This window comes from Sinohyriopsis cumingii, chromosome 4 (genome assembly GCF_028554795.1).
Source record: "Sinohyriopsis cumingii isolate HCF-2022 chromosome 4, ASM2855479v2, whole genome shotgun sequence".
In the NCBI taxonomy this organism is placed as follows: Eukaryota; Metazoa; Mollusca; class Bivalvia; order Unionida; family Unionidae; genus Sinohyriopsis; species Sinohyriopsis cumingii.
In genome coordinates, this window is record NC_142964.1 from 112,486,231 (window position 1) to 112,510,328 (window position 24,098).

Below are 24,098 nucleotides of genomic sequence, written 5' to 3' on the forward strand. Positions count from 1 at the left end.
TTAAACCCCACAACAACAACAACAACAAACTTTATACATATTAATTTTGTTGTTGTTTTTTATTTATTTTTGTTTTATGGACACTGGCAAATATGGCTGTTTAGAAGCTTATTGCTTAACAGAAGTAATCTACTAGTCAGTATTTATTGCCAGGATGAAATAGAGGCAGAATTGTTCAGGTTCAGAGTTATGACCTTAGGGTTCTTGTTTTGACTGGAGAGCATAATTGTGTGCTGTTTTACTGGCTGTGTCTTGGAAGCCAGGATAAACAGTTCATAAACTAGTGGTTGATTAGGGTTATAAATAGCCAGCTGCTGATAGGTAAAATAAATAGATCATGTATAATATTTCTTCACTGGACCACATAGCTCTAGCTGTAGTCTAGTTAGATAAACATTAATCTTAGACAGGATCTAAATTTGCCTTTCCACTTCAGATGGCTTGGCTTGTTGTGAAAGGCAACAACTGTGTTCATTGTACAGTCATCTTCATTACATCCACAAGATCCAACATACAACATGCTCGAAGAGATGGCAGAAACCTATGGCAAAAATTATCAGTTAGTGAAACCTGCCATAGTGGAGAACCCATATAGTGGACACCATTATTAATATATTTTGGGGAATTGCCAGTGAAAATCTGCCTATTAATGCCATTTATTTAGTGGAAACCTGTCAAATGCAAATGGCAGACTGTGTTTTAATGAACAAAAATAAGTATAGCAGACATCATGACCTTGCATGTGCACAGATTTGCCTCCCTTGCAGCTGACCACAGGTGCTGTCAAATACATATAGATTTTTGAATGTCATCTGGTCTTGACAGTTAACCACTAAGTGGACAATTATCACACTAAATCTCATTACATCATAAGTGCCTTTTGCCTGATTTCATAGCTGATACTATCTTGCTTCAGTCAGATGGGAGTGCAGTAATCCCCCCCCCCCCCGATAAACAAAATGGTGGCTTAGAATATGTTGTAAATTAAACAGTTCACTACTGTGTATGTATGCTTGTATCTGGCTCAGATTTATTATAATGTTAATACAGTTCTATCTCAGTTTAAATCCATACATATTAAAGCACAACATGTAATGCTGGCTGGTAAGAAAATTTATTTAAGGGTTAGTAATGCACATAAGCATGTCTAATTCTGGTTCAGGTCAATATAGCATTACAAAGACCCTGTTTTATTATGATAGTGTAATCTTTGCCATATAAAGGAAGATTCTAGGTTACAAATAAGAGCAGTTCACACACACACACACACACACACACACACACACACACACACACACACACACACATATACATTAAAAATAACATGGCATTTGAAGTGTTGGTATAAAGCAACTTGATATACCAATAGTGTTGGTATATCAAATTGTGATTTGCCCATGGCATATGAATACGCATAATGATCATGTTTTTATAGCTATTTTACTCTCTAAACATGGATATGAATTTCTTGGAATATTACAATTAAAAAGGAGAAAATAACAAGAATATGATTTTCATGTAAAATATTTTTATAAAAACTAACATTTTTATTCAAAATAATCCAAGCCATACTCAATCCAGGAAATAAATTTTATTGAGTTCCACCCTGTGTTGTCTGCTGTCATCTCTGTCAACACTGCTGTTTCCAGTCTCTCCCTCTGGCGCAAGTCAAATACTGCAACTCTGTGGAAAAAAGAAAACAATGACATCAGATAAAGTGCAAATTGATGAAGCAACATTTAATCTACTAAACTGCGTGTTAATTGGAGAGTTTGATAGAGACATGGCTGAAACATTTGTAAATGAAAATGATCATTCTGTGTCCAAATGTGAGCTTGTTGGGGAAGACAGATTTGTACACCATGAGCCTGACAAAATACTGAAATTTATAGAAAGTAAGCAGAATGCAAACACTTTAAAAAGACACTTTTTGATGTAAGGCTAGTGACAAAATTCTTGCAGTAAAAAATGAATTCAGAAATTTACACAAGATACACCCCTCTGAATTGGTTCAGCACCTGGCTGGTTTTATACTCAGTGTTAGGAGAAAAGATGGATTGAACCGAACAGAGCTTAAGAAGCATCATCAGCTCCATTGATCACCACCTTAAAATCAAGAAATATGTAAGTACAACCATGAGAGGAACAGACAAAAATTTTGCATTAGCAAGGGAAGCTCTTCAGGCTAAGAAAAAAGATTTAAAATCCAAAGGAAAAGGAAATAAACCCAATTGGAGTCAGCTAATCACAGACGAAGAAATAAATGCCTTGTATAGCAAAAGAACTATTGGGGATGGAAACCCCTGAAGTCATTGTTAAAACATTGTGGTTTAATAACTCTGTGCATTTTGGTTTGAGGGGAGTGACGTAACATTACAATCTGAAATGGGGGATGTTACACTAAAAAAGGATGCGAATGGCCTCGAGTATCTTGAACTCAATGAAAGGCAGACAAAAACAAGAACAGGAGACAATTTCAAGGACATCAGGGATATTAATCCTAAAATGTATGAAAACAGAAACAACAAAGAGAGAGATCCACTTGCTATCTACAAACGGTATGCTGAGCTAAGACAAGCAGACGTTTGTCAATGTGAAGATCCTTTCTATATTGCACACAACACTATGCCAATCTCAGCGACAAACACAAAATGGATTAGGAAACAAGTCATTGGAATTAACAAACTTGGATGCATCATGAAATAAAGGAAAGAGAAGGAAAATATTACAGAAAGAAAGAAATTAACAACCACAAGTAGCCGCAAGTACTTAATTCACAAGTTAAGAGACAAAAACATTCCCCCAACTGATATCATGCAAATTTCTGGCCACAAAAATGTGCAGTCTATAAACAGCTACTCAAACATTAGTGAAGAACAACAACAGACGTACTCCAATTACCTGAGCAACACCGGCCACCCAAGTAATGATAATGTCAACCCCCACCCCCACAAGAAAGAAATTTCCAACTGCACAGCAGCAGACTGCAGTATATCAAGTTCCCAAACTTGTAATATTCAGCAGAATAAGATTATCAGCAACCCATTCTACGGATCAAACATCACCGTACAAAATATGTTTGTTATGAACCTAACGGAAAACATGAACGAGATCCCTAACTGGGTCAACTTCTTTCAACAGGCGAATTCTCAAACAGGGTCCACACAGTGAAACGTAGGAGAATTATTGAAAGTGACACACAGTCAGTAGGAATAGCGAAATATGGACATAAACGATATCAATGAAATGTGGTTACGGTTAAATCGTTTAATTACCTATTGTTCCTTCATTATTTTGATGTTTCTGGCTCGAATTGTACGGTTGCTATAGATGCAAATGGCCACCCTGTTATTGTTCATGACAACGAACGCTGCAAATTCAATGTTTGCATGCACATTATTAAAAATATTTTGAATGTTGACTATCAGCCTTGTGTTTTCATTTCATTAATATTGCGAAAGGAAACATATATAAATTAATATGAATGAAGTGTATAGGAAATTATGAATAACTACAGAACTTCTTTTTTGGACGTACATTCATGCGAGGGGTTGTGAAGAGTTCACTCCCCTAAAGTGCACTGTTTGTGGCCATCAGTTTTATCTCCCATATAAAATGAAAACTTTGATGTGGTATAAATAAAATATATGTATAGTATGTACGCTGTATCAGTGATATACCACTTGTATAAATTTTTCATTAAAAGGAAACTCGGGCAAGCCTCGTTTCCTTTTAATGAAAAATTTACACATCTCGTGGTATATCATTGATACAGCGTACATACTATATATATATATATATATATATATATATATATATATATATATATATATATATATATATATATATATATATATATATATATATATATATATATATATATGATAATTTAGATTTCACCCAAAATCTTTGTTGACAAAACTTTTAAGTACTGAAGTAATGTTCTGTTGACATTTGCTTAAACATCAGTGTTTAAATGAATTTTTTGTAATTTCAATTTTAAAAATTATTTGTTGAAGACTAGGATTAAAGGCATTTTAGTGTATTACCATTTTCAGTACAATTCTTGTTTAATTTTTAATTTGTTCTTCATTTCATTCTTCATTTCCACTGCTACTGGATTCTGACAGTATCAGTTCAAATTGAATGTAATAGTGCAATACATTTTGTTCAGATGGAATCCAATTATCCATATGAACCTCTTTTTTTTTCTCATTTTATGCAATATACATTCATAACTGTACTGATGTTATATATAAAGGACACCTGTATATAAGGGATGATGTTATAATGTCCCATTACTGTCCTTCAAGTACATATTTCACTATACAGAAATTGTTTACTTTCTAACTATCATGCACCACACAGATATAAAACTATGTTTAAAACTAGCCATGATGGATTAAATGGCATCACTGTAGTGTGAATGTTGCCACTGACTAACCAGTCAGGATATAGAAATTGTACTATTGTACTAGTTGCTGACCTGTAATATTCTCTTGTCAGTTTAGGCCCACAAACAGCAAAACTGTGGTTACTTTAGGTTCAAATCTGTTATTAACAAATGTGTTGGCAGATCAGGATCCATTATTGTCCCTTATGTTACCTTATGTTACTCATGGCAGACTACATCCTTTACCTCCTACCCCATCATCCCAGAATGGACTGTTCATATCAATTTTACTAGACTAGCTCTTTTCTTGACCAGTTGTATTAGGGGAATAGCATTCTATTGACAGTTGATTGGTTTAGCATCCCAGTACACCTTGCATATTACTGTAATATTGATCTATCACTAAGTGAAGTGATCTAAGTAGATGTAATAGATTCCATCTGCAAACTGCACAGACTTAGATCTGCTCTCGCTTAATGCGCCGGCAGATCTGTGTCCATTTTGCTTGGAGTAATCAGTAGAACAAAACATATGGACCCTGATCTGCAGGCACAGTATGCTATGGCAGATCAGGATCTATGTTGTTTGCAGTTGGATCCAACTTATAAGTCAATATATATAGCATTTAACATGTTTTTTGGCTGCAGGAGTTTCATAAGTGCTTCTAAGATAGTTTTCAGAAGAGTTTCTTGTTAAAAATATTGTTTCTGACTTGATTTGTTTGCCATAAAGATATGCAACTTTGAATCATCATATCATCATCTATAATAAATTTATCAGTGAATAGGGATTCACTCATTATCAAACACTGATATCCTTATTAAATGGTTGCCACAGTTTTGTAAATCAAATTTGGGGAGATGACTTATAAAGCATGGGCATGTTATTGAATACAAATGGTTAACAAAAGTAGTGGTTCATCCAGGGTCTGTATTTGTGTTGTTCCCTTGAAGTTATCTTGCTTTCTTATACAGAGGTTGAATACTACAAGTCTACTACTACTAACAATAACAATGCCAATAATAAGAAACACTTTATTGCATGAGGGTAAATCATTTGATTATAATACACTATCCTCCCCTGATACCCTCAGGATAAATGCTAAAATTGTATTTGATATGCATTACCAAAGTAAATTGTAGTTGATATATTACACCAGTAATGAGGTATACAGAGTACTTTATATAAATGGTAGGTAAAAAGAAAATAAAATTATTCCCCAACTTCTTTTTTAAAGTTTCAAGAATAGTGCTTCATCCTAACACAGAGGTGGGCAAACTTTCCAGTGCAGTTGCCGCATACACAAATTTACAACTTGTCGCGGGCCACATAGTTCATTAGGTAAAATAATTTTAGGTTTTTCTAAAGAACATCATAATTAATTTTCAGTTGTTAATATGTTGTTAATATTTGAAAAGTTAAACTTCAAAAGAAGTACATTTATTTGATAAACAGAATAACATAAACAGAGTCAGTGCAAATGATGACTTGTTCCTAGGCCACATGAAAACCCTTGGCGGGCTGCATGAAAGCCCTTGGTGGGCCGCATGCTGCCCACAGGCCATAGTTTGCCCACTCCTGTCCTAACATCTGTCCATCTTTCTCTTTGTCCATTGCTACTAGGGTTTCTGGTAACTGTTTAACAGTAACAGTAAAACAGCTGTTTTTCGTCCAAAGTCAAAAAACAGTAAACAGCTGTTTTTTTTCTAACAGTTTTACTGTTTCTAACGGACATTGAGACATTGGATTTTGACACTCTCAAAACTCTTCTGAAGGCAATGGAACCTGTGAAACTTGCTGTTGAGAATCTAAGTCGAGAAGACGCGACATTGATGAGTGCTGACACAATTTTAGAATTCATGTTCAACAAGCTCTCTAACCTGAATAATGACATTGGTACCAAGCTCATGGAAAATTTGAAGTGTCGCGTTGAAGAGCGATTGAACAATGATGTCATGAACCTCCTGCGCAGTCTCAAAGATCCATCTGTCGCCCCATCAAAAACTACGCTAAATGTCGCAGGAAATCTAGCATCTCGTCTATTTGAAGTCAACGATGTTGAAGATGTCGTCGAACAGTCGTCAAATGATGCTGAAAGTGTGAACTTGTCTCTTCAAGATGAATTGAATTTGTTGCTTCAAAAAGATGGATCATCAATTGCAGTCGGAGGGCAAGACAGTTTCAAATGGCTCAAGTCCGAATTCACGCTCTTCAGGAACTCTGGCCAGCGCACTGAAAATCTCCAGAAATTGTACAACGTAATTCTATCCATTAAACCGACATCAATGGACGTTGAAAGAGTTTTTTCGGTCTGTATGAATTTCTGTACAAAATTAAGATCGCATCTCTCAGACAAGTTGCTTAATGCACTTGTATTCTTGAAATATTATTATAAGAAGTAAAAATGTATTGATTTAGAACTTATCACGAAAGATATATAATAAAACGGTGTTCATCACAAAAATAAGCTATTGACTGTAAAATTAGTGAAAACATGGAAAAAACAGTAAAAACAGCTGTTAACAGCTGTTTTTTGAAAATTGAAAACAGTAAACAGCTGTTTTTCAAAAATGACTGTTTTTCAGAAACCCTAATTGCTACATCCCCAGAAAAACTGCAGGTGCAATGTTACTAGTTTTTTTTTGCCTCATGTGGTACCGATCTGTGAAAGGGGTGTCATTTCTGGCTTCCACGCCTTTGATCCCTGAAAGAGGGTTAATTGACAGATGTTCACACAATTTTGCTACATTGACATTTTCAAGTATTTTTTAACCATGCTTTATTTATGCTGTCTTAACAGTAGACGCCTCATATATGGGGCAGATTTTGCATTATAACCACTGGTTTTGTTGGTGGGGAGTGAGTAACAGCAAAGGGAATTGATGTTGTAATGTAAAATATGATGATGAGCAAATTGCAGCTGGTTTAGTTTGTATTTCAGAAATTACCATGTGTTCTACTACTTGCTGGCAGGGGCAGATGATCTGGAAAGACAGAAGCTTCATCTGGGTGCACCTAGTGATTACTTCTACCTTAATCAGGTACAGTATTCATTTTAAGAACCAATTAAAGGGGTGGGGAGGTTAATTTTAGGATGGAATTAAAAGATATGCATTTTATTAATCAGTGTGCTCTAGCTCAGTAGGGGGCCCCGAGTGGCCGAGTGGTCTAAAGCGCTCTCCGTTATGGATCACTGCCATCTCACCTCTGTCTGCGTGAGTTCGAGTCTCGGATTCGGCTAATGTGGATATGTGAGAAAGCTTGCCGGTAGCTTGTCGTGGGTCGGTGGTTCTTTCCGGGTTTTTCTGGGTTCTTCCTCCACCATTAATACTGGCTGCCATGTATAGCCTATCATGTGCTGAAAAATGGCGTTAAACCCTACAACAACAACAACAACAACTAGTTCAGTAGAGTGGAGTGTAATTCTACATGGTCCAAGACTGCATGGTGAAGTTGAGGCAGCTGTAAAACAGCTATTTTTGGCATGCTTGAGTGTACAGATAAAAGCGTATACATGTGTACACCCTCACTGAATGACAAACTTTTTCTTCCTGTGTCCAAGGAAACAGGTGTGAGTTTCATAGCACCTACTCCCAAGGTAGGCACCTGGGGAGGCTAACTTTGCACATGTTTTTTGCACACTGTATCAATACTGGCATACCTTAACCTGGAATCATGAAACTTGGCAAGAAGTTTATCTTGATGTAAACTTCACTGTAATCACAAATATAGGTCACTATTACATATATTTTGTGCATCTCTGACTTTAGTTAAATTTTGTGCTTTAAGTTTATTTTTCATTCTCTGTTCATGATAGAATCATCAAACAAGATGATTGTATGTATCTCTCTTAATATCGCAGCCCCTCACCACAGAAGAATGTCACCTTGACCTACATTTTGCATTTTATTGGCTCAAGTTTATATTTACTTTTATACCTAAATTCATGAAACTTGGTTGGGGAATGCATCTTGTTCTGGGTACTAAACCTTCATCACAAAAGTAGGTCACTGATCTATATTTTATCCATCAGTGAGTTTGGTTCAATTTTGTCTTAAGTTTATTTGTGTTTAGCTCATAACCTCATAGGTTTTTATTACCCTGTATGCATAATCCCAAAATTCATGAAATTTGATAAGGGGATGTACAGGGTCAACCAGATTGAAAGAAGATGGTTTCCACAGAAGAACTTGCCATGGTGGGTATATACTCTTTTGGAATATTCATAAGACCATTTTGATGTAGAAAATATCAATTCTGGTTTCTTTTTCTGATATACTGCCAGAATAGGTGTAGCATCATTGAGTTCACACATAGGATAGGCATATTCCACATTGCTTTCTCATATAGGCCAACTGTGTCACATATACATAGGAATCAGGAATGAGTCATTGTTAGATCTCAGGGTCTCTGTGGTGTCTGCTTTGGATTAAAGTTTACTTAAATGTATGTATGACATAACTTACTTACAGTTTGTTTAGGACAGCAACATTTTTCTTGTTTTCTGACACTGTATATGCTAGGAAGTTGATGACAGTAGATATTACTTGAAAAGTTTCATCTTGTTTATTCCAGTCCTTAAGAAAATGAAAGCATTTGAAGCAAAAATACTTGCTGTGCTATACATATCAACTGTCACTGAAAGTCTGTTCAACTAAAAATCTGATTGCTCTCAGGTTTAGTCATTAGAAAAAGAAATAAAGAAAAAAAGATGAAACTGGATGAGTCTTGATTATGATTACCCAAATAAAATATTTAAGGGGCAAGAAAGTCAGAATCAGTATATTACCAAGTCACAAACTGATCCTGGTTTTAGAAGTTGGGTAGTGAAATGTACAAGACCAATCACAAAAATAATTACATTCCTTTAAGTTTCAGTTCAAAACAGCATATAAAACAAATGAAGCAAGGTTCTGATTATTTTATTTTTGATCAATTTTTAGATCAACTAACACACATGGCTAATTGTACTAGTGGTATGGGTCTGTATGTTGTGCATTATGTGTCCATTAACAGTTAGTATTTTAAACTTATTCTTAAAACCCATTTGACTAGTTTTTTAATAGATTTATCAGCTTCTGATCTGCCAAAAATTTGGCCATCAATACTACCAATAGTATAACCTTCAAACAACTTCTTTCAAAAACTGCTAAACAGGATTTAATCCAGTTTGTCAAAATCATCCTAACCTGAAGACTTAATTTTTTTGGGTAAAATAATAATAATAATAATGAGGACTTTGTATAGCACCAAATCTTTAGAAGCTCTAAGCACTTTACAACATTAAAAGATAATGATCTGATGGCAAATAATGCCACCATTACTAAAAATAGAAAAAGACTGTAAACAATTACTCTTGTCAGTTTTTCTTATCAAATCCTGCCAGATCAACCAAACTTGACAAAGACCATCCTGGTTTAAGACCTTTCAAGTTTGTAGAAATGATGCTGCCATCATATATCAGCAATTACTAAATGAAACTTTGAATGTTTTCTCCAAAACTGCTGAACAGAATTAGATAATATTTGACAGAAAGCTTCCTGGTATGAAGACATTTAGTTTATACTATTATTACCATTCTGCTATCATATATGGCCATTGTTATAACAATAAAAAGACCTCTGAAATTGAGCAGATTTTACCAAGTTTCCTGGCATAAAGTGCTTTGCTTTTGTACAAATTATGCCAAACTGCCATCAGATATGGCCGCCATTGTTAATAAAAGTGAAAGGCTTTAGATGACTTCTTCACAAAACCATGCAACAGAATTTCACCAGATTTGACATGAAATATGACATAGAGGGCTTTCACAAAGAATGCCAATCTGATGCCACATATGACTGCCATTGCTAAAGCTTAAAAAAAAAACGCACTTTAAATGAGTCCTTCTCAAGAACAACTCAGCAGAAATAAAGCAAATTTGACAGAAATCATTTAGGTTTTAAGTGCTTTCAGAGTTCAACAAACAATGCCCACACATGATCAGATATAATAATAATAATAATAATAATAATGAGGACTTCGTATAGTGCCTAATCTTTAGAAGCTCTAAGCACTTTACAACATTAGACAACACCTGTAACATAAAAAAACATATATAATGATATGATTACAAAAAACAAACACCATGAAATTAGAAAACATAAAAACATGCTGAAAATATTTAAGGTAGGAAACATTATTAGGTCTTTAAGTTTGTTCTTGCACTCGAAATAAGTGAGTTTTAAGAGCACTCTTGAATGGGATCACTGTGCCTTTGTGTCTAAGTTCATTGCTGGGCCCTGGTATGTAAAAGAACGTCCACATGACTTTGTTTTCATAGTGGGAATAATGAGTATACGATTGTCAGAAGAGGAGTGTAAGTATCTTGCTGGTGTGTACACATGGGTGAGGTCAGATAGGTATGTTGGACTAGAGTCCGTCAGTGAAACGTAGCACAGGGAACAAATTTTGTGTTTGATTCTGGATTGAATGGATAGCCAGTGTAGGGAACAGAGCAGGGGGGAGGTGTGCTCTGATCGTGGTACTCTAAGTATGATCCGAGCAGCTGTGTTTTGAACTTTCTGACGTTTCTGGAGCAGATATTGAGATGAACCAGACATAATTGAGTTACAATAGTCCAGTCTTGAAGGTACTAATGAACACACAAGTGTTTTAGTGGCATCAACTGAAAGATATTTGTGAATGGAGCTGATGTGTCTCAGCTCAAGATATGCAGCCTTGCATATGTTCATGACATGTTGGTGCAGTGAGAGAGTACTGTCCAGAGTAACACTAGGTTTCATACTGATTGTGTGAATTTAATGTTGGTGTTGCTGATATTTATTGTTTGAGGTAAGGATGTGAATGAGAAAGCTTTTGTGTTGTGGTCAGAATGGCCTCAGTTTTATCATCATTCATCTGCAGCTTGTTAATGTTATCCATGATTTCACATAATAAATGCACATCTCTACACCTTGGATGGTAGCATCAACTTCAGTTGGGTGGCTAGATTTGCATATTTGGGTGTCATCAGCGTACAGTTGGTGAGACACTGGATGATGATCTATGACACTTGAGAACTGCTGAGTGTATAGAATGAAGAGAACAGATCCAAGAACAGACCCCTGTGGAACACCACAACATAGATTAACTGGGCTGGAGTGTATTCCATTTGCATTCACAATTTGTGTCCTGTTGACCAAGTAGGACATAAACCACAGTAAGGCTGTATCATGAATGCCAAATACATGCTGGAGACGGTGAAGTAATTTACTCAAAATGGAAAATCGCTCAAATTACTTCACAAAAATCACCCAACAGAAACCTTTCTGGCATGAAGAGCTTTGAAGTTTATATAAATGATGCCAGTCTGCCATTAAATATGGCTGCTGCTACTGAAAGCAGATAAATGTTGGATAACTTTTTTTAATTAAAAAAACAGCTTAACAAGCATGGATCAGATCTGCTATAGCGTAGTAGCTTGTTACACATTATGCTGTTCTGCCATCAAATATGGATGCTGTTACTGAAAAAAACCTAAACATTTACTTAACTTTATCAAAAACCATCGAACAGAATTTGACCAATGTGGACAGAAAAACATTCTGGCATAGGAGTTATTGACTATTGGACAAATGATTCTAAGTGCCTTCAGAAATGGCGATAATACAAGAACTTGAGAAACCTTGAAACAATCATTTTGATAATGTGCAGTTAGCAGCTTTAGAAGAATTTTTTTAAGAAAGCATCCAACTGACCCAGATTCATTAACCAACTGTCAGCTTAAAGTTGCCAATGGAGTGTTGGACTTGTAATCCAAGGGTCACAGGTTCATTAGATGAGTCTGGTCTGCCTTGGTGTGTCCTCGAGAAAGGCACTTGTCTTCCATTTCTTTGGCATGATATTGCTAATAATGTGTTAAAAGTACCATTAAAGCTAACAAGCTTTTGACTGACAGATGTCAGCCAGGTGAGTGACCTAAAGCCCACTTGGCCTCTTGTTATATAAGTTATTTTCAAGTGACTCTTATTCCAGTATATGTGTCCTGTATGTGATGAGGTGCAGGTTTTAGTATTAGCCACACTAGAGATGTTAAGCATATCTTGCATTCTGATTGGTTGAACTCAAACAAGTTCTGTTTTTTTAAAAGGGTTGACTGATGATTTTATGATGATGATTTTTTTTCTCAGCAAGTAAGTAATGTAGATAAAAGAAATGGTTATTGTTATATTACAAGTGTCAGTAGCCCAATTAATAATAAAGTGTGGTTCTCCCAAATTTTGAAAGTCACTAGTCCAAGTCAGATTTTGATGATAAGTAATCAGTCTCTCCAGTATCTGAAAATGATATTAGTGATTGCATCTTGTATTATTTTTGGAGAATTGCAATTGTGTCCAAAAACTTAAGTGCATAAATAAATGTATTTCCTGAAAATTATGAGGAGTGGAAAAATATTGGCAAAATTTCTTAGGTGTCCAAAAATATTAGTGGTCACTAATAATCAGTAAATGTGATAATTGCCTTTGTTGAGTTTCTTTCAAAATTGCTCATAAGGCCGCAATAGAACAGTATGCATTTTGCATGATTTTTCTAAAAATAAAGGATCATAGTTGAGGGGGGATTTTATTCATTGCAGGTGAAACAACATATATTTTTAGATTTCACAGGTTTATGTCAAGATTTTGAACAGATGGCAAAATGTTTGGAACAGGCAGTAGAAAATGAAAAAAACAACAATTTGAATGCGAAAAATGTAGGATTTTTGGAGAAAAGATTGCAATACTAGTAGACAGCAAATTACAGTGGTACCCATTAATAATGAGAATGTTTTATAAAAGCTGTGATAATGTGATACAGCAATATTGAAATATATAGGTTGGTGTCTGTTGTAAAAAATGAATATTATTTTAATTTTGACATAACACTAATTTACAGAGTGACTGTTCCACACTGGAGGAGGTGGATGAGGAAAATGAATTCTCACGACTCAAACAATCAATGGAACTGGTGGGCTTCTCTATTGTCACACAGAAAAGGTATCTAAAATTACTCAAACATGACTTGTGCTGTTGAATTTTGTTTATTTTCCATAAATGGTTAGCCCTATGTCATATTATAAAACCACTGTCTGTAAATTATGATGTTTACAGGTAGAAAAAATGTGACAAGTAGGTTTTTTCATTATCTTCACTATCCTGTCTACACCACTTGTGCATGAAATGTTTTTTTAATTTTTACCCTGTTTTCATTTCTGCATTACAGGATATTTTAAGTCCATAATTTGTCCTTTGTCTTCAACTGGTCATGGACAAAAAGAGATATTGACAAGTAAAAATTTTTTTTTTTTTACATTTCTAATCTCTGATGTGTATTTACATGGAATATAAATTCTATTTTCACAGTTGTGGAGTTCGGCAAACTATAATCAGGGCTCAGGAAAACAAATTCCCGAGCATTTGTCCATGGGATGAGTGAGTCACAAGAGTTACTCATCCCTGTTATGATTATACTGAAACAATAGACTCCACCACTAGACTTTAGACTTTTACTTAAAGAACCACATGTAAGCTTGATACAAAAATGGGTCAAAACCATGAAAATATTATGTTCTAATACACCTCTCCTTCGATAACTTGTGCACAACGGGATCCAAAAACATAGACCACACTATAAACGAAGGCACATGTTATCGAGGGACCTCCATAACAATAGGGAACGATACCATCCTCACTGGACATCGAGAAAACTGCAGGGTTGGGGGTGGGGGTAGCAAACTGGTAAGTTGAATGGCTGAGTACTTGTTTTAAAATCGCATTGGGAATAATTGTCAATAAAGCGTTTTTTCTAACGAAGTTATTCAGTTTTATGTAAAAATGACCTTTAATTTCAAGATGTCCAACCGCTGAGAGATCACTAGCATTATTCCAACTGGTTTCAACAACCTTCACGTGTACGCAAAAACATTATGTATACATCACTGCTTTATGTTGTTATTGAGTAATCTGATTCCCTGATCCTTATGTTCCCTGCTTTGCTCTCTGCTATAGTGGAATGCAACACAAGGAGCATACTAAGCAGTGAACCAGACTAGTTATTGATTCAAAGTCACTGTCAAACAAGATTAATTTTATTAAAAAAATATGGAACATTTAGTTCATGAAACAGCTGTCATCGTCAAAAGTAAAATTTTTTGTATTGTTCTGTAACAAAATATTGATGCCATGATTTCATTGCAAGTAACAGTGAAACTTCTCATTCATGAGGAAATCTATGAGTGCCTATTCAGGAATTACAAATTAACTACACACTCTGAAATTAGCTTTGCATCAATAAAACTTCTCTGTGAAACTGAATTTTACGTCATCAAGTATTTATGTTGCATGGTTGTCATGCTTTCATTGATCATTTTTGTGAATGAGTATGCTAAGGTAGTTTAAATATATTTTGTTCTACAAAAATATTGTAACAGTGATTGATTGATCGCTTGAAATAAGTGGACTTGACACTAGACCGGGGCTGCCATCTCTTACGCAGGTTGGATTTGCATACCTTTTAACTTTTCATTTAGTCCATCCCCTTTATTTGATACCAAAGACGTAATTAATGTGGTAATACAAGGAGGTCAGCTTTTATTCAGTGCAACAATGCAACAAGTGCTTACACAAATTAGGTATCAAAACACTGTCTGCACTTAATTAGGTTCTGACAGAAATGCTCATGGACATAGCTGTTATGGTAGATTGACATATTTCACATTTGTATACAACATGGCACATTGTATTTATGATCAGTACACTTAAACTGAACTAAAAGATATAACTAAACAGGCATTTCACTTCATAAAAAAAAATCAGCTGTTTAAGTGGTATTTGGTTATTAAAGTACTGACTCAAGTAGGCGTTAGTGGCAATTTCATTGATCAAAAGTTCGTTGCATTGTTATTTACAGAGTAACAAGAATGTTTGGAAAGAAATTTTAATATTATACATGATTTCTTATTAAAAGTTTATAATTTCATAATGTTGATTCAGATCTCCAGATCATATAAACTGATTTTACCGTATTTACCACATATGTTGGGACACCGTATTTGTTGGGACACCATAAATTAATTTTAAAAGTAATTTTTTTGTGCACTGTATGTTCTGGGACACATCGTTTTTTTGAGTCGTAAGTTGTGGGACACCTTTTAAATCATTCAGAAATTACATGTCGGAAATTCCAATCCAACTGAAATTTTATTTTTTAAATATAAAACTGTACTTGAGATAAAACTCTTTAATCCACTGCAGCAGCATCTCATCAACACAACCCTTCTCCTGCACATGTACGGTTTATTAGTTTGGTACATGAATACTTTTTTAACTTTCTCATACCGTGAAAAATTGTTGGAGGCAACACACTACCTGAAGTGGAAACTGCAAGAACAAAAGGAAGATTTTTTCAAATCTGCACAGTCTTGCTAATTCTCACACTTTTGATGCCCATCTTATTGTCAGTCCATCCAGGAATGCGATCAAAGTACACTAGAGTTTCATCCATGTTAATGATCATAATGTCGGTGAAATGATCTGTTTCTCTTCTGGCCATCATGAATTCAACACGTCATTTTATTTTCTCCAAATCTTCTGGATGATGCTTGGTCATCGATGTTCGCCCACGAAGCACTATATTGTGCAACTTTAAAAACTGTTCCATTGTTTTACTTTATTGTCAAACTTTTTGTGAATACTGTTGAAAAGGAACAAAAGTTAGCTTCCATATCTCGGCCGTCTTTGTATATTCAAAGCTAAAAAAATAAATCGGCACACTTAAAAGAATCCAGTAGTCGGCATCTGAGGTCTGCTTGCTTTGTCATAAAAATAACCTTTGTCTTTGATGTCCTGTTGGCAAGTTCAAAGAAGTTTACTGCTGGCTGCCAGTTGTGTTTATTTACCACCAGGGCTTATATGTGCTTGGCATCTTTAGTAATAATTAATACAAAGGTGCACTGATGTCTGCGGGTAAATATTAATGATACTTATGTAACCCACGCTGGCGAAAAGATTGTCATTTGCACTCAAGTGAATGTGTTTTAAAATAATGATTTTTATTTATGAGATACTGGCATATAGTATAGTTCTCTTCTGGCCTTAACGAATTCATCACATGATTTTATTTTCTCCAAATATTCTGGGTGACGCTGGGTCATCGACATCTGTGCACAAAGCACTATATTGTGTCATTTTAAAATTCGTTCCATTGTTTCAATTTATTTTCAAAATTCCTGTGAATGCAGTTGAAAAGGAACCCAAGTATGCTTCCATATCTCAGCCGTCTTTGTATATTCAAAAAAAAAAAAAAAATCGGCTCACTTCACAGAATCCATAGTCAACTTCCGATGTCGGCTTGCTTTGCAATAAAATAACCTTTGTATTGATATCCTTTACAAAATAAAGTAACCGGGGTCGGCTTCTGAGATCGCCTGCTTTGTAATAAAAATAACCTTTTGTCTTTGATGTCCTGTCGGTAGGTTCAAAGATGGAGTTAACTGCTTGCTGCCAGTCGTGTTTATTCACCACCAGGGCTTATGTGTGCTTGTTATAGTAAGGATAATTATGTAACCCTAGCTGGTGGAAAGACTGTCACTTGCACTCAAGTGAATGTGTTTTCAAATGATGATTTTTTTTTGCGAGATATTGTCATACAGTAGACCTGGATATAATTCAATCTTGATTATTTTGCACCCAACACCGTGTCATGCGTGAATGGCGTCTTCAAGATATCAGTTGACTATTTCCCTCTTGTATGCGATTTTGTTGGCTCCATTTTTCAGTCGGATAACATGTTCAAACCTTTGAGCACAACCACACACAATTGTTTCTCAGTGTTCATGTCAATGAACAACATGGTATGTGGTATCGGACATAATTGATACACGCTACAGTATGGAAGCCTACGCTACTTATACGGATTTCGTGGAAATGTTTTTTTCGTTAATGCTTATGTTGAAAAAAAGGAATAAATGATAACAACACAAGGTTAGTTTCTTTCTTTTTATTATCAATTAAGCATTTTATTTATCTATTTTATTGTGACGTGCAGTTGGAGGGGGGGAGAGCACAAATGCAATACCAATTTATTTCATTTCTTAAGTCTTGGGACATATGACCAAAGTGAAAAAAATGTTTCACCGTAAGTTCTGGGACAGGAAAAAAAATAATTATTTTATCGTGTCCCAACATATGCGGTAAATACAGTAATGATAAAACGAGTAACATGTCAAGGTTTCATTTGCTAATTTTAATTGCCATTTTCTTCATGTTCATGAAGTAGGGGTAAAATTGTGGTACTTTCCAGTAAAAAAAATTGGAGCCATGACTGACCCTGCATTATAAGCTGGTTTGCGAGTAATCAAGGGAGTCATTTACATGGCTTCTTAGATAAACATATAAAGAAGACAACATTTGCAACTTGAGAAGTTCCAGTTGCACACACCACCATTAATTTCTTAGTGGTATTCATGTTTACAGTGAAATCTTTCAGTAATCTAGGTGTTACAATTTTCCTTTTCAACAGGCTATTTTAATTTTTGTTTGGTCAGACATTGTTATGTTTGGCCCATATCATCAGTATTTTTAAGACTGCAGTTTCATATATATACTGTCATGTCAAGGTAGAGATGCCAGCTAATATAGATATATATACATTGTGACCCCACTATAACACAGTAGTTGGGAGCCATAAAACCCGACCACATTATATACCGAACCGTGTTATATGCAACCAAGTCAGTTAGCTAAATAAAATTACCCCCCCCCCAAAAAAAAAATTGTGGGGGTGGGTGGGTAATAAATGCAGGCGGTAAAATACGTGCTTCGTCGGCACAGTTACCATCTTAAATTGATGCATATTAAATGAGAAATACACCTGTAGTGAAAACAGAGAAGACATAATATAATAGTTTATTTAGAGAGCCATGAATTGGAACATATACGCAAATCCTGTTTATATATAAATGTCTAATGTATAGCAAGAATAGAGTATCAACACTGTGTACTCACCTGCGAACCTCATCATATACACTGAATCCACAATACAAGTGATTCCATCGAAAATATGCACACACAGCTTTAAAATATTCATTAATTTTGTAACAGGTCATATTGGTCTGAATTCTTTGGAAAATCATAGCACAATCATGTAATGAATGACGAAGCACATTTACTTTAAAGTACGTTCCAAGTCGGTAAAAGTTAGTTTGCGTTTTAAGCCGTCGTTGGTAGCATTCGTAAACAAACTCTTTCCCTACAAAAAGGAAACTTTCACAGCACAGTTAATGTGTTCCAGTCACGTTGGAAAATGCAAAAATCCATCAGATTCCATCACTTTTATTTAAGTTTGGTACTGACTTCCTTTGAAGAAAAGTTCTTTGCTGTTATTGACAGATTCTAGTTGGCTTTCTTTGATGAAGGGTGCATGTGCTATTGAAGTCACCGCTAAAGGACAGCTTTGGAGAACCAAAGGAATGTCCATTCTTATTGTGGCAGCAACATCAAATAATTGTATTGCATGATTGAGACTGATATTTTTTCCCTATGCTGTGTACGTTTTCATAACAGTCGGTGCTTCAAAGGTAATCTGTTTCCTTTGAAATTTCAGCAAACTATTTTATCTGGGTACATTTTTAAAAAGGAATTGGCCGTCATTTAGACTATTCTAGTTACTCTTCCTCCATGCCTACTGAATAAACCAATGTTAAATTTCTGACGCATGTGTAGAAGGCAGTATCATGCTGCTACCACAAACGTAAATTTTTTATATAAAATAACATTGGTTTATTCAATAGGTGGCGACTTCAATAACACATGCATCCTTCATGAAAGAAAGCCAACTACAATCTTCAGTAAAAACATAGAACTTTTCTTGAACGGAATTCAGTATCAAACTTAAATAAAGGTAATGGAATCTGATGGATTTTTGCATTTTCCAACGTGACTGGAACACGTTAAGTGTGCCATGAAAGTTTCCTTTTTGCATAGAAAATGTTTAAGCTTATGAATGCTACCAACGGCGGATTTAAACGCCAACTAACTTTTACCAACTTGGGATGTACTGAAAAGTAAATGTGCTTTGTCATTGATTGTGCTATATTTTTCCACTGAATTCAGACCAATATGACCTGTGACAAAACTATTGAATATTTTAAATCTGTGTGTTTGCATATTTTTGATGGAATCACTTGTGGATTCAGTGTATATGATGACATTCGTGGGTGAGTACACGGTGTTGATACTCTATTTTATACATTAGACATGTATATATAAACAGTATTCACGTATATGTACCATTTCATGGTTCTGTAAATAAAGTAAACTATTATATATGCCTTCTCTGTTTTCACTACAGGTGTATTTTTCATTTATTATGCATCGATTACTGTGCCGATGAAGCACATTTTATCCCCTGCATTTATTACCTACCTCTTCTGGAAATTTTTTGGGGTACATGCATCATTTTCTTCATCTAACTGACCTGTTTCTCTCTAATACAGTTTGGTCTATAACATGGTTTGCTTCTATGGCTCCCAACTACTTTGTTATAGTGGGGTCACACACACACTCTCTCTCTCTCTCTCTCTCTCTCTCTGTCTCTATATATATATATATATAAAATTAAGTTTCTCAAGTTTGTAACTTATATCTGAGAGAATTCCAACCATCTGAATTTCCACCAACTGCAGTACTGAGTGATCCACTTTGGTAAAAACTCCATTCTAGAGTGTTACACACAGGTGTCGTACAAAAGATGGCTTACTTATCAAAAGAATTGGAACACTTTTAGGTTAATTACTCCAACTAAATTCGACAAATAAAAAATCTGATGTTTTGACATTATCTGCTTTGTAAAATAGATGACATCATTTTTTGTGTGAACGTTAGTAGGAATCAGCAAGACACTTAAAATACTCTTTTGGAATGCAAGTTGGCAACATTTTTCTTGTAAAGTTTAATTACATCTGCACATAAATCTCTGATAGCATCTGATGGCATCTTCTCTTTGGTATTACAAATATATAGATAAAACTTTGGTCTTGAAGATGCTGGTGACCAGTGGCAACTACTGTTACAATGTCTGACCAAATAAAAAATGAAAAATAATTTTGACATCTGTTTCTTAATGTCTCAGAGCTCTGATCATAAAGCTTTGTGTTTGCTCATTAAAAGAAAAATTTCTCCTCATCAGAATGACACTTAAGTTACTGAATATTGTCACTGTAAATGCAAACACCATAAAGAAATGGAGGAAAAGCATGAAAGTGCAATATAATCTATTCATAATATTTACCATTTTAGTGGGGCCCCGAGTGGCCGAGTGGTCTGAAGCACTCTCCGTTACGGATCACTGCCATCTCACCTCTGTCTGCATGGGTTCAAGTCTCGGATTCAGCCAGTGTGGGTATGTGAGAAAGCTTGCCAGTAGCTTCTCGTGGGTCGTTGGTTCTTTCCCACGCTTTCCCCGAGTTCTTCCTCCACCATTAATACTGGCCGCCATGTATAGCCTATTGTGTGCTGAAAAATGGCGTTAAACCCTACAACAACAACAACAACAACAACAACCATTTTAGTATCAAGTTTACATTTGGTAACTTTGTACATGAAAAAAATGGAAATAATAATCCAAATGTGTCCACATAAAATGAAAACCCACACTGGAAGAACAGTTTATGCATGAGAACATGAATCATGGATGTCTTCATTGATACTGGCAAATGGCCTGATGATAAAAACATCCTTGCATTTAAATGATTCAGTCTTGAATCTTAGAGGCTGAGCTTGTTAACCAACTTTTAAAAATCATACTTTTGATACATTTTGATCAAACTTGGTATGTAGACTACATCTGTCTTCTCAGGACAAGTAATTATGCCAAACTGAGTTCAATTCAGTTGTGAACTTCCCTTAAAAATGAGCCGGTATGTGAAAATGGTACATAATTTGCTGTGACCCTAATGATTTGGGTAACCAACATATTAGCTCCTACTGATCTATGAGCTTTCAGCTTCTAGATCACCACCATAATTAAGACCTTTTAGTGACAGTTTTGCATTTGAGATGCTTTTATTGATTATTTACTTTTTAAAAACATTTTATTGACTCTGCGTGGTGAAGTTGTAGATTGACAGAAATCTGGTTTTTGGGGCTAAAAACTCCTCTCTTGTGCAGTTCTGATGCCTTTGATGCAGTGCCATTGTCAGACTGCTCTGGTGGCCTAATGGTTAAAGCATTGCCTTGGATTCGAGAGGTTGCGGGTTCGAACCCCAGCCGAATCATACCAAAGACTTTTAAAAATGGTATTAACAGCTGTCTCGCTTGGTACTCAGCATTAAGAGGTTAGTGTTAGGACTGGTCAGACTGGTGTAAGGATAATGTGACTGGGTGGGACATCATACTGCATGTCTGCAGCATAATGCCCCAGTACTAGACATCACTATAAACTGCCACACTGCAGACATCATAGCAATATAACTGAACAATTGTTAAAGCTATGTTAAAAATCCAAATCACACATATTTTCACACACATAGTGTCATTGTGATAAAAAGGATTGTTGAAACATTATATAAATAGGTCTATACATAGATACTCTTTTCATTCAAAAATAACTCCCATTAAAAATTAATAATTCCCCATATGAAAATATCAGAGCAGTAATTCCCTCACTGTGCGAAAATCTAGAGAAATCAGTTTATCTGATCATCAGACATGTTAGATTATGGATGAAATCTTCACATATTACAAGATCTTGTTTGTGATTGACTGAGTTTGTGAACACTTTGGAGGCCATATCCTGAACAGATTTTGATCAGACTTGCTCTGTTGGTTTATATCATTAAGATCTAGAATGAGGTCAATGATGAGTGACATCAGTGATTGTGATTTTGCATCTGTTTGGCTAAACGTTCAGGCAGAATTTGACCCAGTTTGATTCATATCTGGATAATTACCAGCGATATTTGCACATATTAATGAGTTCTTGTGTGAGCCATTTGAGCAATATTAAGCTCACATAGGCCTTTTGTTATTGTTGACTTTGAGTATATGAACTTTCAGGAAATCAGGCATGAAAATATTTTGCAGCTTTTTAAAAATTATAACATACACAGTAAAATAATTTTCTTAATTTATATTTACCAATGTCTCTGAATCTGTTAATGGCTGTAAAAAAAGATAATGGGTATGTGGTAATATTAAATTTTCTTTTAGAACTCTTATATTGGGTTGGTGATTTACTTTCAGACATCATCATATTTTTTAGTTGTTGACATGTAGATTATTTCTGCTGTCTGTCATTATTCTGTTTGCTGTTCATACACATAAATTGTATCTTAGCTAAGGAATTTTATTGGTAAATAGTGGAATTTCTTTTGTAGGATATTTGGTGTGCTTTCAGCAGTTTTGCATTTGGGCAATGTGCAGTTTAGAAAGGTAAGTTAACATATACATTAGTTAAAACCTGAAATATACTGTATGAGCTTGCTTATAATCCTGTTTGGTTATGGAGTCAAACTCCACCCCCTTCAAGATTATAAATGGCAACATTTTAATACAGTCGACTTATCAGTTGGGGTGAAAAATTGCTGTCTGAAAGTTCCACTAAACCGTCATTAAGAAATGAAACAAGTCTTTTGCATAAAGATTAGGAAGTAAATATACATTTGATAGCAAGATTTTTAAATTTTTTATTATGAATTACTATTTTGGTTTGTGTTTAGTAATATATAAAAGGTGAATAGAGTAATCCAAGACTACACATGTGAACAGGGAGCCAAAGATTATTGAATAACAGTAGTCAAATTCAACTTAAATTGTCCATGTCACTTATTTAATCCCTTATATCTTCTGGTTTACCCCCCCCCAAGAAATCCTTCTTGCTGCGAAGGGCTGTTGCACAGATGTTGTGTTGCCAGGTATCACAGCATGATGGGTCAAGTGTCACAGCAGGTGAATAGGTCAAAGATAATTGTCAGTTGTGCAATTAAAGAATTGCAGTTTGTATGTTTAAATCTGCTGGTGGTTTGAATACCAGTAGTGTAGTATTTGTTTCCACTATAGGTTAGTAAAACATACACGAGTGACAGTGAAGTAGACCTGCATCTGTAAGCACATAATGTGACACCACTTGTCTATGCAGTTCACTTCAGATCATCAGAATAAAAAAAACAGGATGATTCCAGATTTGCAAAAACCTCATGAACTAGTGTGTATGTCATTTGCAGTAGAGTATGAACTAATTATATCTTGAAATATGGTAACAAAATGCTGCTTTCTCCAGTGCTCATGTAGTGGTATACAGCAGTTGAATGACAGTCACACAGTGGGGTTGTTGTTGTTGTGGGGTTTAACGCCATTTTTCAGCACACGATAGGCTATGCATGGCGGCCAACGTTCCCTCTAAGGCATGTACACTAGTGAACGCTGAGCAAAGGCCACTGAGCAGACTGCAAAACCTACTGAGCAAATTGTTTTTAATACGGAAATTGTATCCTCGGGCAGGGTGCGTCAGAGTGGGTGGAGGGCAGGAGTATCATTATAGATTTAATGCCATTAAGTCAAACATCTGGAATTTTAATCTCAACCATGTCAAGACTGAAAATATTTTGAACAACAAACAACTGTAATCAGTTAGAAGAAATTGTGTTCACGAGAAATCAAAAGAATTATCTCTGCGCGCAGAATACATT

The 24,098-nt window shown here is 35.3% G+C and overlaps 1 protein-coding gene across 1 annotated transcript in view; it reads left to right on the forward strand.

Annotated features, from left to right (window-relative positions):
• LOC149801912 (unconventional myosin-IXb-like) overlaps positions 1 to 24,098 on the forward strand; it is a 333,412-nt gene that overhangs the window by 70,270 nt on the left and 239,044 nt on the right. Inside the window, exons 5-7 of the mRNA XM_089956299.1 lie at positions 7,335 to 7,434; positions 13,310 to 13,410; positions 22,788 to 22,842. Coding sequence (XP_089812425.1) covers positions 7,335 to 7,434; positions 13,310 to 13,410; positions 22,788 to 22,842 — 256 coding nt within the window. The remainder of the gene's footprint in view (positions 1 to 7,334; positions 7,435 to 13,309; positions 13,411 to 22,787; positions 22,843 to 24,098) is intronic.